Raw genomic sequence first — 20339 nt, 5'->3', positions numbered from 1 at the left:
CTATCTCAACTTCCAAGGACCAGCATGGCAGAGTGAACCCTAGCTGCTCCAGTCCCCTCCCCCCAACTCTGAAAACACAGAAATTATACTTCCAGAGCAAAATTTTAAACAGTAAAAGTTTGGGAATCCTAGAAGAAGGGCTAATGCCCTGCCTCAAAATGGGTAAAAACCAATTGCAAAAACAAAGGCTCTAGAATCCTATTATTGTGAGAGTAAGAAACCAAATTCAGAAGGAGACAGCATTGACTCCACACCCACAGGTGAAGCCTCAACAGGGAAGAAGAATTGGTCTCAGGCCCAGAAAGCATTCTTAGAAGAGCTCAATAAAGACTTTGAGAACCAAATTAGAGAGGTAGAAGATAAAATAACAATTAAAAAAAATCAAAATTGCAAAAATGAAAAATATTTCAATGAAAAAAGCAGCTCTTTAAAAAGAAAAATGTGTGAACTAAAAATGAAATCTGAAAATATTGAAAAGGAGCTTCAAAAACTGAGGACAATAATTTGCTAAAAATTATAATCAAATAATTCAAAGCTAATGAATCTATGAGGCACCAAATTTCAGTTAAAGAAAACATCAAGAATGAAAAATTAGAAAAAATAGGTAAAATATCTCAATGGAAAAATAACTGACATGGAAAAGAGATCCAAGAGAGATAATCTGAGAATTATTGGTCTAATGAAAAATCATAATGAAAAAATGAGCCTGGAAAACATCTTTCAAAAGAGCATCAAGGAAAACTGACCTGAGATCCTAGAACCACAGGGTAAAATAGAAATAGAGAGAATCCACCAGACACATCTTGAAAGAGATCCCAAATTGAAAACTCTGCTAAATGTTGTAGCCAAATTCTAGAACTATCAGAAAAAGGAGAAAATACTACCAGAAGCCAGAAAGAAACAATTCAAATATAGTGGAACTATAGTGATGATGGCACAGGATCTGTCAGCTTCTACATTGAAAGATCAGAGGGACAGAAATATGATATTTTGCAAGGCAAAAGAGCTAGGGTTACAAACAAGGATCAACTAACCAGTGAAACTGAGCATAATCTTTCAGGCAAGAGGTGAGCATGCAATTATATAAGGAACTTGCAGATTATCCTGATGAAAAAGCCAGAGCTCAATGGAAAATTCAACCTCCAAATACAAGACTCAAGAGAGACATAGAAAGGTAAATAGGGAAAACACACACACACACAGAACTTGTTATTTAATAAGAGCAAAGTGTTTATATCCCTATATGATATCTTTTAATATTGAGAATTGTATACTTATCCTGACATTTAAAAGGGATATAGCTAAATATTGGGTGTAGGTATAAATTACACAAAATGATGATAAAAACCTTATAAAGGGCTGCAAAGGGACTGCAATGTAAGAAGAGGAAAGAATGAAGCAGAAAAAGGTAAATTATGCCACACAAAGAGGCATAAAAACATTATAGTAGAGGGAAACAATAGAGGGAGATACCTCATTGGTTCAGGTGTAAGGAGGGAATAACACAATCAATTAAGCATAGGACTCTATTGAGAAGAGACATAAAGCCTATCATAATAGAGGGAATGAGGGGAGGGAGAGGAACATTGCATGAGATCTATTTTCATCAATCTTGGTTCAAGGAAGAAATAACATACTACATTAAGTATAAAAATCTGTCATACACTACAGGCAGTGGAAGGAGGGAAGGACTAAGAAAAGGTGTGAGGGTTTAGAAGGAAGGGAAGAAGCAGTAAGAGGGAAGGGTAAGAAAAGGGAGGGGGGCTGATAAGGAGGGAATACTGAGGGAGGCAGTGGTCAAAAGGAAAACTCTTAAGAAGGGAAAGGAAGAAGGGGAAAAATAAAAGCATAAACAGGGGAGGGAATAGGATGGAGGAAAAGATATAGTTAGTAATCATAACTCTGAATGTGAATGGGATGAACTCTTCCATAAAATGGAGGCAAATAGCAGAATGGATTAAAAGTCATAATCCTATAATATGCTGGTTACAAGAAACACATTTGAAACAGTGGGATACACACAGGGTAAAGTAAGGCTGGAGGAAAATATTTTATGTCTCAGCTAAAGTTAAAAAAAAAACAGGGGTAGCAATCCTTATCTCAGACAAAGCAAAAGCAAAAAATAGATCTAATTAAAAAAAGATAAGGAAGAAAACTATATCCTGCTAAATGGCACCATCAAAAATGAAGTAATATCATTACTAAACATTTATGCACAAAGTGGCACAACATCCAAATTCCTAAAGGAGAAGTTAAGGGAGTTAGAGGAAGAAAGTGATAGCAAAATTATACTAGTGGAGGACTTCAATCTCCCCCCTCTGAACTTAATAAATCTAACCTCAAAATAAACAAGAAAGAAGTTAAGGAGGTAAATAAAATCTTAGAAGAGATAGATATGGTAGACTGCTAAAGAAATGTGAAAGGGGATAAAAAGGAATATACCTTCTTCTCAGTGGTACATGGCACATAACACAAAAATTGACAATATACTAGGGCATAAAAAGCTCACAATTCAGTGCAGAAAGGCAGAAATATTAAATGCATCCTTCTCAGATCATGATGCAATAAAAATTATATGCAATAAAGGGTCATGGAAGGATAGACTAAAACTAATTGGAAACTAAATAACTTAATCCTAAAGAATGAGTGGGTCAAACAAGAAATTACAGAAACAATCAGTAACTTCATTCAAGAGAATGACAACAATGAGACAACATACCAAAACTTGTGGGATGCAGAAAAAAGCAGTTTTTAGGGCAAGTTTTATATCCCTGAATGCACACATAAATAAAATAGAGAAAATTGAGGTCAATAAATTGGACATGCAACTGAAAAATCTAGAAGAAAAAACAAATTTAAAATAACCAAGTAAATATTAAATTAGAAAGAATGAAAACTAAAGGAGACATTAATAAAATTTAATTCAAGAAAACAATTGAATTAATAAATAAAACTAATAGTTGGTATTATGAAAAGACAATAAAATTGATAGACCTTAATCAATATGATAAAAAAGTAGAAACCAAATTATAAGTATCAAAAATGAAAAGGGTGAATCTACCTCCAATGAAGAGGAAATTAAAACTATAATTAGAAATTATTTTGTCCAATTGTATGCATGTAAATTTGACAATCTTAGTGAAATGCATGAATATTTACAAAAATATAAATTGCCCAGATTAACTGAAGAGGAAGTAAACTACTTAAATAACACCATCTCAGGAAAAAAAAATTGAACAAACCATCAATGAACTCCCTAGGAAAAAATCTCCAGGCCCAAATGGGTTTATTAGTGAATTCTACCAAAAATTTAAAGAACAACTGATTCCCAATTCCCAATAGTTTACAAACTATTTGGGGAAACTGGAGAAGGAGACCTACCAAATTCTTTTTTGACACAATTATGGGAAGATACAGTAAATTTGACATTAAATCAGAAAGAGACAAAACAGATAAAGAAAATTATAGAGCCATTTCCCTCATGAATATAGATGCAAAAATTCTAAATAAAATGTTAGCAAAAAGACTACAGCAACTTATCACAAGAATAATAAACTTTGATCAAGTAGGATTTATTCCAGGAATGCAAGGGTGGATCAATATCAGGAAAACTATCAGTATAATTGATCACATCAACAACAAAACTAGCAGAAACCATATGATTATCTCAATAGATGCAGAAAAGGCTTTTGACAAAATACAACACCCATTTCTATTAAAAACACCAGAAATTATAGGAATAAATGGAGTCTTCCTTAAAATAATTAGTATCTATCTAAAACCATCAGCAAGTATAATATGTAATGGGGATAAGCTAGAAGCATTTCCAATAAGATCAGGGGTGAAAAAAGGATGTCCACTATTACTCTTCTTATTCAATCTGGTACTAGAAATGTTAGCAGCAGCAATAAGTGAATAAAAAGTAATTGAAGGAATCAAATTAGGCAAAGAAGAGACTATGCTATCATTCTTTGCAGATACCATGATGATATACTTAGAAAATCCTAGAGAATCAAGTAAAAAACTACTTGAGATAATAAATTTGGAAAAGTTGCAAAAACCCACAGAAGTCCTTGGCATTCCTGTACATCTCTAAGGAAATCCAACAGCAAGAGACAGACCAAGAAATCCCATTTAAAGTTACTGTAGACATTATAAAGTATTTGGTAATGTATCTGCCAAAACAATCCCAAGACTTATATGAACACAATTACAAAACACTTTTCACACAAATGAAGTCACATCTAACTAATTGGAAAAACATCAATTGCTCATGGCTGGGTCATTAATATAATAAAAACAACAATTTTACATAAATTAAATTACATATTTACTGCCATACCAATAAATCTACAAAAAAATTACTTGTAGAGCAAGAAAAAATAGTAGCAGAATTCTTTTGGAAGAACAAAAGGTCCAGAATATCAATGCAATTAATGAAAACAAATGCTAGGGAAGGTGGCCGAGCCATACCAGATTTTAATCTGTATTATAAAACAACAGTCATCAAAATTACTTGGCACTGGCTGAGGAATAGACTAGTGGATCAAAGAATAGATTGGGTACACAAGACTCAGCAGCTAATGACTATAGTAATCTACTATTTGATAAATCCCAAAACCCCAGTTTGGGGGATAAGAATGCACTATTTGACCAAAACTGCTGGAAAAACTGGAACATAGTATGGCAGAAATTGTGCATAGACAAATATCTAACACTGTACACCAAAATAAAATCAAAATGGGTGCATGATCTATGCATAAAGGCCGATACTATAAGCAATTTGGGAGAGCAACAAATAGTTTACCTGTCAGATCTATGGAGGAGGAATATTTTATGATGAAACAAGAGTTAGAGAGCATTGTAAAATGCAAAATGGATAATTATGATTACATTAAATTGAAAAGTTTCTGCATAAATAAAACCACATAACCAAGATTAAGAAGAAAGTAGAAAATTGGGAAAGAATTTTTACAACTAGTGTCTCTGATAAAGGCCTCATTTCTAAAATATACAAAGAATTGAGTCAAATCTATAGGAATACAAGCCACTCCCCAATTAATAAATGGTCAAAAAATATGAACAGTCAGTTCTCAGAAAATGAAATTAAAGATATCTATAAGCATATGAAAAAAATATTTTAAATCACTAGTGATCAGAGAAATGAAATAAAAACAACTCTGATGTAGCACATCTTATTGGCCAGATTGGCTAAGATGACAGAACAGGAAAACGATAAATGCTGGAGAGGATGTGGAAAAATTGGAACATTAAAGCATTGTTGGTGGAGTTGTGAACTGATCCAGCCATTTTGGAGAGCAATCTGGAACTATGCCCAAAGGGATATAAATAAGTGCATACCGTTTGATCCAGCAATACCCCTTCTAGGGTTATATCCCAAAGAGATAGAGAAGTGGGAGGAGAACACATATGTACAAAAAATATTTATTGCAGCTCTCTTTTGGTGGCAAAGAATTGGAAATCAAGGGGGTGCCCATCAATTGGAGAATGGCTGAACAAGTTGTGGTATATGAATCTAATGGAATACTACTGTGCTATAAGAAATGAGGAATAGACAGACTTCATAATACCCTGGTGTAATGTAATGCCAAGGAAAGACAACTTCCCAAGGTTCAGAATACCAGCATAGGTGCTCTCCATTTTATTCAGTGACAAACCAAGAACAGAGAAGATCAAAACATGACATCATTCCAAATACAGCATTTACTAAGTGTGATTAAATAATCTCCAAGCACTACCCCACCCCAGGACCTTCCAATCATTCAATCAATTACAAAGTCTCTGTTCTAAATACTTCTCCATCCCTAGGCTATACCTTCATTTAGTCCACCACAAAGCCCCTCTTCTCAAATGGATATTAGTTTCCAAACATAAGGTCAAAAGTTCCCCACCCCTGGATCACAATTGAATCTACCCCAGAGTTACATCAAGTTTAAACACAGCACTTAATACCCAAATGGAGGTCTTTTCTTCATCTTGACACGAGGCAAGTTCTCAGAAATCTTAGTTCCTGGGGAGACAAGGCTTAGCAAGGCCATAAGATACATTGCCAGTCCCTTCATGAATTCATCCTCTGTCTGTAGAACAGTCCTAGAACCCCTGAACACATTAGCAAAACCCTCTCCCAGTATTTCTGTAAACATATAACAAGAAAATCCTTCTTCAAGGCTTCTGAACCAACAGAAAGGCTCCCAGACCCCTGCAACAACAGCACTGTCCTTCACCAGTGGACAGTATTCACTCTGTCTGCAGGACAGTCTCCAGACCCCTGCAACAACAGCACTGTCCTTCACCAGTGGACAGTATTCATTCTGTCTGCAGGACAGTCTCCAGACCCCTGCAACAACAGCACTGTCCTTCACCAGTGGACAGTATTCATTCTCTGTCTGCAGGACAGTCTCAGGGCTTCTTAGTGAACAGCCAGGTTCCAAGACTTCTTCAACAAAAGGACTGTCTTTCACCAGTGGACAAATCTGGCAAAATAACATCAAAACAGACAGACAAAGTACCAGCAAAACAGCCATGTCTCCTCAGTCCTTGGCAGCTCAGGGGGCAGGTCTCAAAAGTCCAGGGCAATTCAAAGCGGCCACCAGCAATTCTCTTAGTCTCTCTCTCTCTCTCCACGAGGTGCTGCTTCCAAAAAGATCTTCCGCCTCCCTCTTATCTCTGCAAATCTATGTCACCAGCTCCCCCCAGTTCAGGACTTTCTTTTCACATCAACAAGTCCATCCCACAGGTGGGATTAACAAGCTCTGGGTTTTAACACAATCAATTTGAAAACCAAGCCAATACAGGGGAATCTTTAATTGCCATTACTATCACACCTGGAAAGACTTATACAAACTGATGCTGAGCAAGAAAAGTAGAAGCAGGAGAAATTTGTGAACAATCACAGACACAACGTATGTGTGATGACTAACTTCAATACACTGGGCTTCTCTCAGCAATGTAAGGTTAGAAGACAACTCCAAAAGACTCATGATCGAAACAGATATCCACGTCCAGAGAAAGAGCTTAGGAGTCTCAATGGAGATTGAAATAAACCACTTGCTCCTTTACTTTTTCTTGTTTTGTTTTGTTTCCTCTGCCCCACTAAGCGTACCATCAATTATAATCCATCTTCACAACCTAACTAATGATTAATGTGAAGACATTCCTAAATCCTATATTTGAGGCATGCCACCAGGATGGTTGGGGGGGGGGGGGATTTAGATGAGAAAGGGGGAGAAAATTTGAAACTCAAGGGACTGTGCAACTGAATGTTGTAAGCTAAAAATAAATAAACTAATTAATTGTTAAAAATAAAATAAAATTTTGAGCTTGAAATTAATTGTCCTTCCTCTATTCCCTCACCTCTCCCCAAGACAGTAAGCAAACTGATATAAATTACACATGTACTATCATGTTAAACATATTTACATGTTAGGTTGGAAAAGAAGAATAAAAACAAAAGTGGAAAAAAGCAATAGAAAGAAAAAAAATAAAAAGTAGAAATAGTATGTTTCAAACTACATTCAGCCTCCATAGTTCTCTCCCTAAATGTGGTTAGGATTTTTCCATCATGAGTCTTTTGGAATTGTCTAGGATCATTGGATTGTTGAGAAGAACAAAACATATCATTACACAATGTTCCTGTTGCTATTTTCAACTTTCTCCTGGTTCTGTTCACTTCATTTGGCATTAGTTCATATAAGTCTTTTCAGGTTTTTCTGAAATCTCCTTATTCCTCATTTCTTATTGCACAACAGGATTCCATTACATTCATATGCATCAGTTTGTTCAGCCATTCCCAAAATGATGGGCATCGCCTAAATTTCCAATTCTTTGCTACCACAAGGAGAGCTGCTATAAATATGTATGTACATGTGCATTCTTTTCCCTTTTTATGATGTCATTAGGATAGCGAGCTATTAGTGGTATTGCTGGATCAAAGAGTATGTACAGTTTTGTTGGGTATGGTTCCAAATTGCTCTCCAGAATGGTTGGATCAGTTCACAACTCCACCAACAATACATTAGTATTCCAATTTTTCCACATCTTTTTCAACATTTATCATTTTCATTTTCTGTCATATTAATCAATTTGAGAGGTGTGAAGTGGAACCTCAGGGTTTCTTTAAATTTCATTTCTAAAATCAATAGTTATTTACAGCTAAATTAATTGTTTTTAGTAGTTTTTAGTTCATTCTTTAGGATTTTCTAACTATACCATCATATCATTTACAAAGTATATTAATTTTGTTTCCTCATTGCCTATTCTAATTCCTTCCATTCTTTTTCATCTCTTTTTGCTAACACTAACATTTCAATATTGCATAATAGTAATGAAAATGAGCCTCCTTGTTTCACCCCTGTCTCACTGGGAATGCTTCTTACTTAGCCCAACTATATACAATGGGTACTGATGGCTTTAGGTAGATGCTGTTCAACATTTTAAGAAAATCTACATTTATTCTTATAGTCTCTACTATTTTCAATAAGAATGGGTGTTTTTTAATGGAAAGCTTTTTCTGTTTCATTTGAGATAATCATATGATTTTCTTAGTTATTTATATGTTCTATTAAACTGATCCTAATACTGAACCAGCCCTGAACTCCTGGAAAAAAACCCATCTGGTCATAGGATATTATCCTCATGAAAAATCATTGTCATCTCTTTGCGCATATATATATGTGTGTGTGTGTCTATGTTTGTATATGTATGTGTGCATATATTTGCATGTGTGTGCAAGCATGTACATATTCCTATCTATGTATATGTGTATGTGCCTATGAATATGCATATGTGCATATACATGTGTTTATATGTATTTGTATGTATGTCACACACATGTATGTATACATATATATACACTCACACATATAAAATTTTTTCATCAAAATTCATAAAGAAAATAGTTTTCTTTCTCTTTTTTGACTCTTCTTGGCTTAGGCATCAGCACAGTATTTATATCACAAAAGGAATTTGGTAGTAGTCTTTTTCACCTTTTTTTCCCCAATAGTCTATATCATGTTGGAATTAATTGATCTTTAAATGTTTAATAGAATACACTTACAAATCCATCTTGACATTGGCATTTTTCTTTGGGAGTTATTGATGGCTTGTTCAATTCTTTTTCTAAAATTACTTTATATAAGTATTTTATTTCCTCTTCTGTTAATCTGTGCAATCTCTTTCTCTTCAAATATATACATGTGTGTGTGTAAATATCAATCCATTTCACATAGATTGTCAGATTTTTTGGCATACTGTTGGGAAAAGAAGCTCCAAATTATTACTTTAATTACCTCTTCATTGGTGATGAATTCATTCTTTTCATTTTTTATACTGGTAATTTGATTTTCTTTTTTAATCAAATAAATCAAAGATTTATTGATTTTATTGATTTTCCCTCATGAAACTATCTCTTAGTTATAGTTATTATTTCAACAGTTTTCTTATTTTCAATTTTATTAATCTCTCCTTTGATTTTTAAAATTTCCAAATTGGTATTAAATTGGTGAATTTCAATTTTTTTTGTTTTTGTTGTTCTAACTTTTTAGTTGCATGCAAACTCCTTGGTCTCCTCTTTCTCTATTTTATTCATGTAAGCATTTAGACATGTAAATTTTCTCTAAGAACTTCTCTGACTACATCCCATAAGTTTTGGTTTGTTGTTTCATAATTGTCATTCTGTTTGATGAAATTATTGATTGTTTCTATGATTTGTTGTTTGACTCACTCTTTCTTTAGGATTAGATTATTTAGTACACCACTAGGTTTTAGCCTATCTTTATGTTTATTACATGTAATTTTTATTGTACCATGATCTGAAAAGTATTCATTTAATATTTCTGCCTTTCTGTATTTAATTGTGAGGTTTTTATGCTCTCAATTTATGCTCTCAATGTTCAATTTTTTATTAGGTGTCATACACTGCTGAGGAAAAAATTATATAACTTTCTATCTGCAATCATTTCTTTTCTCCAGAGTGCTATCATTTCTAACTTTTCTAAAAATTCTATTCAATTCCTGAATCTCATTCTTGTTTATTTTGTGGTTATATTTATCTAGTTTTTAAAGGAGTAGACTGAGGTCCCCTACTAATATAATTCTACTGTCTATTTCTTCCTACTGTAATTAATTTAATTTCATCTCTAAAAATTTGAATGTTATACCAGTTGGGACCCATACGTTTACTATTGATATTACTTCATTGTCATCATAACTTTTGGCAAGATGTAGTTCCCTTCCTTATCTGTTTTTTATGTCTATTGTGTTTTTGCTTTTGCTTTCTCTGGGATCAAGACCGCTACTCCAGATTTTTCTTTTTTTTTTTCTTTCTTCTTTTTACTTCAGTTGAAGTATACTATATTTTCTCTCTCATTTACTTTGTGTTTATCTCTCTGCTTCCAATGTGTTTTTGTAAACAACAAGTTGTAGAATACTGTTTTTTTTAATCCATTCTGCTACCTGCTTCCATTTTATGGGAGATTATATTCCAATCACATTCTCAGTTATAACTACTAACTTTATATTTCTCTCAATTCTATTACCTCCACCTTTACACTTTTTTCTCTCTTTTCACTCTCTCTGTCCTCATAAGAATGTTGCTTCTGACCACCACCTTCCTCAATCTGCCTTCCTTTCTATCAGCCCCAACTTTCCCTTTTCTTTTCCTATTCTCCTCCTAATTGCCTATAGGACAAGATAAATTTCTTAGCCAACTGAGTGTGTATGTTATTCCTTCTTTGAGTCAAATCTGATTAGTGTAAGTTTGAAACAATGCTCACCTCTCCAATAACATATCTTTTGCACCTCTTTATGTGATGTAATGCATCCTTTTCTGCCTCTTCCTTTCCTCTTCTCCAAGGACAATCCTTTTTATCACTTTTCAGTTGCTTTTTATATCATGACATCAAAGTCAACTTATACTCATTCCTTCTGTCTGTGTATACACTTTCTAACTGCCCTAATAAAGACACAGTTCTCAAGAGTTACAAGTGTTATCTTCCCATGTAGTTAAAACAATCTAAATGTTATCGAATAATATGTTGTTTACTTTTTTCTTTCCTAGTTATCTTTTTATGTTTATTTTGAAAATCATATTTGAAGATTGAATTTTCTGCCCAGTTATGGTGTGCTTTCATCAGGAAAGTTTGAAAGTCCCCTATTTCCTTGAATGTCTATCTTTTCCCCTGAAAGATTATCCTTAATTTTGGGGGGATTCTTTCAATGACTCTTACCCTCTGGTTCTAGGATACCAGGGAAACTTTCCTTGAAAGATGATGCCCAGCCTTTTTTTTTTATCATAGCCTTCAGGTAGTCCTAAAATTCTTAAATTATCTCCAATTAGGTATTTTACACATTTTTTCTTTATTTTTTGCATTCTTGTGATTTTTTTTTACTGAATCTTAATGTCTCATAAAGTCATTAGCTTCCACTTGCCTGATTGTATTTTTTAAGGAATTATTTTCTTGTTAGATTTTGTACCTCCTTTTCCAATTGGCCAACTGTGCTTTTAAGGAGTGGTTTTCCTCAGTGGATTTATTTTTTTTTTTCATTTGTCTGAATGTTTTTAGTTTTATTTTGTTTTTTAAGGAGTTTTTTTTCCTTCAGTCAATTTTTGTCCTTCCTTTTTCAAGTTGTTAATCCTTTTATTTTTCATCACTCTCCTGCATAGTTCTCATTCTTTTCCCAAATTTTCTCCTATATATCTTACTTGATTTTTTAAGATCCTTCTTGAAATCTTTCAAAAGGACTTTTTGGGTGTGAGACTGAATTATATTCCTCTTTGAGGTTTCATATATAGGCATTTTGATGTTGTCCTCTTCTGAGTTTGAATCTTGGTCAACCCTGTTGCCACAGTAGCTTTCTATGATCAAGGGCCCTTTTCTATTTCTTATTTACTGTTGGCCTGCTGAGACAGAACTGAGTGGCCTCTCTTGCTAATTTGTGTTGGAGCTAAGAGTTGGCATGCCTGGACTTGCTGTGTGCTGGGTTGTGCTCTCCTTTTACCCAAGTGGGACAGGCTTTTCCTGAAGTACTTCTAAATTTTCTGAAACTGAAAAATGGTTTTACTTCATATTTTTGTGGATTATGTCACTCCAGAATCCATTTATAGGCTTGGTTATTTCTGAGGGAAACTCTGGAGAGCTTAGGCAACTTCTGGGCTTCTCTTTGCCACCGTGACCATGACCTTGTTAATTAATTTTTAAAGAGAATAAGAAAAGCTAAATGTATCACTCCTGCATATACTTGGAAGTTGCTCTGATCTGTTCTTCAGGACTGGACTCTTAAGTAGTATAGGCTCTTCCTCATGAGAGGGCTGTAGGCAAGACACATATTCAAAAATATATTTTCCATCTCCCACAGTATAAAGCCTGAATGCAAAACTCTTCCTCTAGATTCCTGTCCTCACATGTTTTGATTCACATTAGGATATAAGTGACTTTTCAGATTTGCTTCCATTGTGTTTGGAAGGAAGGGAAAGAATAATGTTACTGTGTACCTGAGGTACGGTAATAGAGCAAAACAGGGGAGAAAGAATGAAGAAAGGGAGAATGGGTCTTGGTGACAGATAAAGTGGCCACATTTCTGCTGAGGGCTGGCCCTACTGTGCTGCAATACGGAGGGAAGATTTCTAGTCAAAAAGTGTAAATGCTGCTTAATCTGTGAATTGAACTCATTTGTTCACCCACATTCTCAGCAAACAGGCTGGATATTGCCTGACAGCTGGCACCTATCAATAAGCCATAAGTAACCAAGTAAAGGTTTATAGACTACAGACTGTTGCAGAGCTCCTATGGAGAGATAGAGCTGCTGGCATCTGCTGTGAATCATACCACTGTAAACAGTGAAAAAAAGAAAGGAGAAAAATTGGTTTCTCATGCTCACAATATATCAAGCTGTGGCTATAGTTGTGGTTAACTCTGATAATTTTCTATTAGTTAAAGAAGAGGGGGTAGAGTAGAAAAAAAAGAATAAATCTATGCAACCAACTATTAGCAACAGATAGGGTTGGCTAGGTGGCACAGTGAAAAGAGGACCAGCCCTGGAGTCAGGAGGACCTGAGTTCAAATCTGACCTCAGACACTTAACACAAAAACTAGCCATGTGACCTTGGGCAAGTCACATAACCCAATTTGCCCTCCAAAAAGAAAAAAAAGAAACAAGTAAAGAGATAAGGAAGGAGTACTAAATTCTGGACAAATCCTGTAATCTAGTCAATATCAAGAAGCCCACAGATTGGCAAACAAAATACTGAGGAGGAAAATTACTTCCAGGAGCCAAGCTGGTAGAGAAAGCAGTAAATCACTGTAGCTCTCCCATATTTACATCCAGATAACCATAAAATAGCACCACAAAATGAATCCTAGAACAACAAAATCAGCAAAAAGTGTGGGGGGGAATCTTTTAGCCCAATAAACTTGGAAGATCAGCAAGAAATGTCTGCTTAATTTGGTTAAAAGGGGAGTGCATTCCAGGATAGGAATATCTAAGCAAGCCCCAATTCAGCAAACCAGAGTCAGATTCTAAGGCTCATTGTGATAGAGCAGGGAAATGCCAATACAGGGACCCCCCCAACATGCCTTAACATAGCCAAGTGAATGGCAGACTCCAGATCCAAGAAAAGCCATGTGGTTCAGCACAGCCCGAGACAAATAGGCATTCTCTAGTAGCCAGACCATCATGTGCTTCAGTGCCACGCCAGGGAAACATGAAAACACCCCACTGGGTCTCAATACACACCAGACTCTATCACTAGAACTCCAGCTCATTATTAGGTAAGCTTCCAGACCCTTAATGACTCCACCAGCATTAGCCACCCCCTAACCCCATCCTCTCAACACAATACCTCCTTAAAGAGTAAAATTAGCTAACTGGAAAAGAGAGTACAAAAGCTAATTGAGGAAAACAACACCTTAAAAGTTAAAATTGGGCAAGTGGAAGCTAGTGACTCTCTAAGAGATCAAGAATCAATTTTTAAAATCCAAAGTATAAAAAAAATGGAAGAAAATATAAAATATCTAATAGGGAAAACAACAGACCTGGAAAACATATCCAGGAGAAACAATATCAGAATCATTGGACTACCTGAAAGTCATAATCAAAAGGAGGATCTGAAGAGCATCTTTCAAGAAATTATTAGGGAAAACTGACCTGATATCTTGGAACCAAAGGGCAAAATAGACATTGAAAGAATCCATAGATCATCTCATGAAAGAGCTACAAAAATAAAAACCCCACAAACTATTATAGTCGAATTTCAGAACTATCGGGTCGAGAAAAAAAAATGCTACAAGTGGCTTGAGAGAAACAATTCAAATATCATTGAGTCACAATAGGATCACACAGCATTTGACAGCTGTGGTATTAGAGGATAGAAGATCAAGGAATGATATTCCAGAAGGCAAAAGAGCTAGAACTTCAACCAATAATCACTTACACAGAAAAATTAAGCATAATCCATCAAGGGGGAAAATGGTTATTCAGTGAAATAGGAGGATTTCAAGCTTTCATAAGGATAATATTAGAACCAAATGAAAAAATTTGTCCTCCAATATCAAGACCCAAGAGAAGAATAAACAGGTAAAAAGTAAAAAGCAAACATAAGGGATTCCATAGAGCTGAACTATTTACATCCCTACAAGGGAAGATGATACCTGTGTTTTCTTAATAATTGTATCACTAATACTACAGCTAGAAGGAATATACATACATAGAGAGTATGGATACAAGATGAATTTGAGGGAATGATGAAAAGTTATGAATAAGAAATAAGAAAGAAAAGGATACTGGGAACAGAAGGAAGGGAGAGATAGAATAGAGTAAATTATTTCACATGAAGAGGCATGAAAGGCCTATTACAGTGGAGAGGAAGAAGAGAGGGTGGGCGATGAGCATTGCTTGAACCTTACTCTCATCAGTATTGGTTCAAAGAGGGAATCATATACATAATCAGTTGAATATATAAATCTATCTTATCTTACAGGGAAGTACAAGAGAAGAAGGTCAAGTAAGGGGGGTGTTGTATGACTGACAGAATGGAAGGCACATCCGCGTAGGTGGTAAACAGAAGTAAAGCACTGCAGAGGAGGGAAAGGGGGAAGGGAAAAGAAAGGAGAGAGAGAATAGACAGGAAGAAGAAGAGGATGGAGGCAAGTACACAGTCCGTAATCATAACTGCGAATATGAATGGGATGAACTCCCCCATAAAACAGAAATAGATAGCAGAGTGGATAAAAATCAGAATCCTACAAGCAACACACCTGAAGCAGAGAGACACAAATGTGTGCGGGGAGTGAAGGTGTGGGGGAGAGGGAAGCAGGGATAGCAAACTTTATCTCAGAAATGTAAAAGCAAAAATACACCTAATTAAAAGAGACAAGGAAGGAACTATATCTTGCTAAAAGGTACCTTAGACAATGAAGCAATATCGATACTAAACATATATCAATATACGTAAAAAAAATGTTCTAGTATCCAAATTCTTAAAAGAGAAGTTGTAAAGCTACAGGAAGAAATAGACAGCAAAACTATTGGAGGACTTCAGCTACCCACTGTCACAACCTAATAAATCCAATCAAAAAATAAACAAGAAAGAAACTAAGAAGGTAAATAAAATATTAGAAAAGTTAGATATGACAGACCTTTGATATGATTTAAATGATGACACCATAAGCATATTAGAAGAGCAAGGAATAATTTATCTAATCTAATGAGAGGGTGAAAATTCATGACCAAAGAAGAGACTGAGAGCTTTACAAAGTGCAATATAGATAATTTTGATTGTTAAATACAATAACTTTTGTAAAAACATAACTAATGAAACCAAGATTGGAAGGAAATAAATAAGATGGGAAATAAGCTTTACAGCAAGTGTCTGAGATAAAAGCCTCATTTCACAAATACATGGAGAACTGTATCAAATGTATAAGAAAACAAGCCATTTCCTAATTATAAATAGTCAAAGATATGAAGAGCCAGTTTTCAGATGAAGAAATCAAAGCTATATATAGGAATCTGAAAACATGCTCTAAATCACATTTGATTAGAGAAAATGCAAATTAAAACATCTATGAGGTACCACCTCACACCTATCAGATTGGCTAATATGACAGAAAAGGAAAAGGATGAATGCTGGAGAAAATATGGGACATTGGATCACTAATGCATTGTTGGTGGAGTTGCGAAGTGATCCAACTATTCTGGAGAGCAATTTGGGACAATGCCCAAAGGACAACCAAAGTATACATACCCTTTGATCCAGCAATACTACTACTAGATCTGTATCCATAAGAGACCATAGAAAAAGGCAAAGGACCTATATGTTCAAAAAATATTTATAGCAGCTTCTTTTGAGGTGTCAAACTATTGAAAACTGAGGGGATACCCATCAACCAGGGAATGATTAAACAAGCTGTGGTATAGGAATATAGTGGAATCCTGTTGTGCAATAAGAAAGGAGAAATAGTCATATTTCAGAAAAACCTGCTAAGACTCATACATGAACTGACAAAAGTGTGTGATGATCAACTACGAATGATTCAGCTCTTCTCAACAACAGAATGATCTGAGAAAAGTAAAAAGGAAAATGTTATCCATATCCAGATAAAGAATTGATGAACTCTGAATGCAAATCAAAGCATATTTTTTCACGTTTTATTCTTTTACATTTTTAAAATTTTGATCTTCTTCTTCTTTCATATCTGTGACTAATATGGAAAGATTTTACATGTTAGCAGATGTATAAACTATATCAAACTGCCTACCATTTTCAAAGAGAGGAGTGGAGGGAAGGAGAAAATTTTTGATTCAAAATCTGGTAACAATGAAGGCTAAAAATTTTCTTAACATACTGTAACTAGGAGAAACAATACATTTCAAATTAAAAAAAACTGAAAAGGGAGAAGGAAACAACCATTAAGTGCTTGCTGTGTGTCAGGCATTCTGCTAAGCACTTTACAAATTTAATCTCATTTGAGCTTTACAATGACCTTGCAATTTAGTTGCCAGTATAGGAACACAGAGGTTAAATAACATTCCCAGGGTCAAATATTTAGTGCTTGGGCCCTGATTTGAACTTGGGTTTTCTAGTGCCACCTCATTGCTTATCATGTAGTAGGATGGGTATTTGATAGAAATGTGGAAGTTCTGTGGGCAGAGACATTTTGGTGCTATATAGCTTTCTTGTTACCTATATGACCTGGGGCAAGTCATAAAACTTCTCTTACTCCCACAGTTTCTTCATCTATAAAAATGGAGATAACAATACTGAGGATCAAATGAGAAAATAAATGTCAAGTGTTTTGAAAGCCTTGAAATAAGATATAAATACTAGCTATCATTGATGAAGATGATAAAACCTTAGAGGACTGGTTGATGCCTTCTTATTTACTACAGGGCAGTTGGAAAAGGTGCAGGGGTACAGGGCTAAGTGAAAAAAAAAATCAGTAGCACCAAGACTTTAGTTTTGTCAGTAAAATCACAAAAAATGGCATTTTTTTTGAGATACTGGTGGTATATGAACCAAGAAAGACATCCCTGTGACCTACAAGTGCCTACTTATTCATGCCTACATTGATGATCAGTTATGTCTACAGCAAACTCAACTGCTATTTTGTTTTTGTTTTTTCTGATAGAAGAAGGTAAAATAACACAACTCAATGTTAGGAAGATATGGTTTGCACCTCTGTTTTACATGCCTACTGGCTGTGTGACCCTGGCAACTCATTTAACCTTTATTTTCCTCAGTTTCCTCAATTGCAAAATGGGTATATGTAACACAAGCAAAGTAGGATTTTTTGCTGTTTTTTTCTGAGTTGAGTTTCAGTCAATCAAGTGCTTTTGATTAAGTCTTATCTTTGATTGAATCAAGTCTTTGATTGGAGCAAGAGTCTTTGATTAGAAACAGTATATACTGTATTGCTTTATTCTTTTCTCTTTTTTTGGCTTGTTTTTTTCTTTTTTGGAGGGGCAATTTGGGTTAAGTGACTTGCCTACATGGCTAGTAAGTGTTAAGTGTTTGAGGCCAATTTGAACTCAGGTCCTCCTGACTCCAGGGCCAATGCTCTATTCACTGAGTAGAGAGGGGAGCCAACCTGAGAGAGAAAGAAGCAAGTGTGAGAAAGCTAGGAGAACTTGCTTGTATAGAGGCCTAACAGAATGAATGCTATTTATGTCAGCACTCTGTCTATTGATCTGTGTTAATTTCTCAGGCAGAAGTTCTATCAGTTGATTTGTGCTGATTTCACAAACAGAAGCCATGTCTGTCACATGAATGGAAACAGGCTTAGCTTAAACCCCTTTTTAAGAGCTGTTAAAATGAATTGAGATGATGGTGCTGGTAATGTGTGTAAGTATTGTTGTAGCCTTGTTAAGCTTTGTTCTCCTAGAAACAGATACTGCAGGCCAGAACTCCTGAAGCCAAATGTTGGGCAGGAGATCAGAATGGAGTACTTTCTGTGAGTTGAGATATGAAGCAGGAGCAGAGAGCTGCCTATGTGTGAATCTGGGCAAGAGTCAGGAGCACTCAGTCCACAGAAGAGCCATGGGGTTTGGAAGTCAGCCTAGAGTCAAGATGAGAGAGGTCTTTACTTAGATAGTTTGTGTTGATTGAGGAGATTGTGACTTACTGTGTCCTAGGGGTAAATGATGTTTGTATTTTCTGCTACCCCTTAAGGATATATTGTGCTAGGGGTGACCATATCCTGGGACCCCCTAATTATGTATACAGGTATTTTGGGGAATGTTACTAAACGCAATGATATTTATATACACCATATAATATACTGACTGTTTAGATACAGAGAAATACACACATGTATGCAAATATATACATATATAGACATATATATATACATTGTGTATATGTATATAGATAGACAGATGATCTGGTTTGCTTCAGGTTGTTGCTATGAATGTTATGCTTTATTTAACAATGTTTAGTTTATTGCTAAATAGATACAGAATTCATAAAACTATGCTATTAGATGCTTAAAATTATTCACAGCTGCAGTCCTCAGGTGGGCTACTGTGATTAACTTTACAGTATGATAAAAGTACTTGCCTCAAAGGTTGTAGGAATTTGAAGTATCTATGGGGCATCTGAGAAGCTTGTCTTATGTCCTAGTTGGCCCTTAGTGAGTCAAGATTGGAGCTCAGGGAAGAGATGAGTGATCAACATGTAGGTTTGGGTGTTATTGATTGCAAAGAGAAGTTAACTAAATGTAGGAGAGGTGACAAGTTTCCAAAAGAGAGGAGGCCAAAATGGGGGAAAAGTCCAAAACAAAGCCTAGAACACATGCAAACATTGTGGATAGATGATGATTAAGCAAAGGAGGACCTAATTCATCATAAAGTTATTGCTAAATCCCATGTTTTGAAGGTGCCCTTAAATAGGTCCAAAATGTTTTTATGCTGATACCTTAATGAAATTCAATCTTTATAGGAAAGTCAATACAATACTAAGTATAAGTAATATTCTGATTCAGCACGCTGTTTTATTTTTGTTTTGGTTTGTTTTTGTTGTGAACTCAACTGTTTACACCATCTCCTCAGGTGAGTCTATAAGACCATATATAGTTCCTGAATTGATCATCTTCAGGGACTTCAATTCTTTTTACTGTATTACTATTCAAATTAGAAATATGCCTTCTTTGGCATTTCCAATTCATTCTTTTATGATACTACCTCCAGAAAGTCCTTTTACTTCCAACCTAAACTAGGATTTTTATGTGACTGCCAAAAGACTACTTTTGGAGAGCTTACAGTGACTCTCAATGTGATCTCCAGTGAGATAAGGGCTTGGGGTAGGGGGCAACTTCTAATATGTTTTGTGTGATAAACTATGATGTTTTGCATGTAGACAGGTAGTTGCAGACACCAGCTCAAATGATGTCCTTATTAAACTCAGAGAACATACATACTGAACAGTCTGGGTAATCACTTACCACCTCGTTTATTTAACTTGGCATAGCCTGGAGAATAGCTGCTGGACATGGAAGATGAACTGCTGAAGACAACATGTGGCAATGCTGAGACAAGTTGTTCATCACATTTTTCTGAGGGAAAAACAGTAAAAATTGCATAAGTATGGGGCATTAGCCAGTGTTTTAAAATTTAATATATGTTATAATGGAAACAGAACAGGAATGTGATCATAGAGTGACATCACACTTATCTACTGGTTAGATTCTTACTGAGTCAAAAAAAAGCATGCCTAAGAATTTGAAAATAAATGAAAAATGTTTCTAAACAGCCAGAAAAACAACAATCATAAAGTACATTGTTTTGTTGGTTTTGTGGCCAGAGTTATCAGAATTCTTTGTTTTTTA

At 35.1% G+C, this 20339-nt stretch overlaps 1 protein-coding gene across 1 annotated transcript in view; it reads right to left on the bottom strand.

Annotated features, from left to right (window-relative positions):
- Nucleotides 1-20106, bottom strand: part of LOC138157377 (contactin-associated protein-like 2) — a 2155842-nt gene extending 2135736 nt beyond the window's left edge. Inside the window, exon 1 of the mRNA XM_069082919.1 lies at nucleotides 19956-20106. Coding sequence (XP_068939020.1) covers nucleotides 19956-20106 — 151 coding nt within the window. The remainder of the gene's footprint in view (nucleotides 1-19955) is intronic.
- Nucleotides 20107-20339: the final 233 nt, after the last annotated feature.

Source organism: Petaurus breviceps, unplaced genomic scaffold (assembly GCF_028583685.1).
Source record: "Petaurus breviceps papuanus isolate PSGF00001 unplaced genomic scaffold, PetGlider_PUasm1.0 112, whole genome shotgun sequence".
NCBI classification, from domain to species: domain Eukaryota; kingdom Metazoa; phylum Chordata; class Mammalia; order Diprotodontia; family Petauridae; genus Petaurus; species Petaurus breviceps.
Note: the sequence above shows the minus strand (reverse complement) of the source record. Positions and strands in the feature narration are given on the sequence as shown.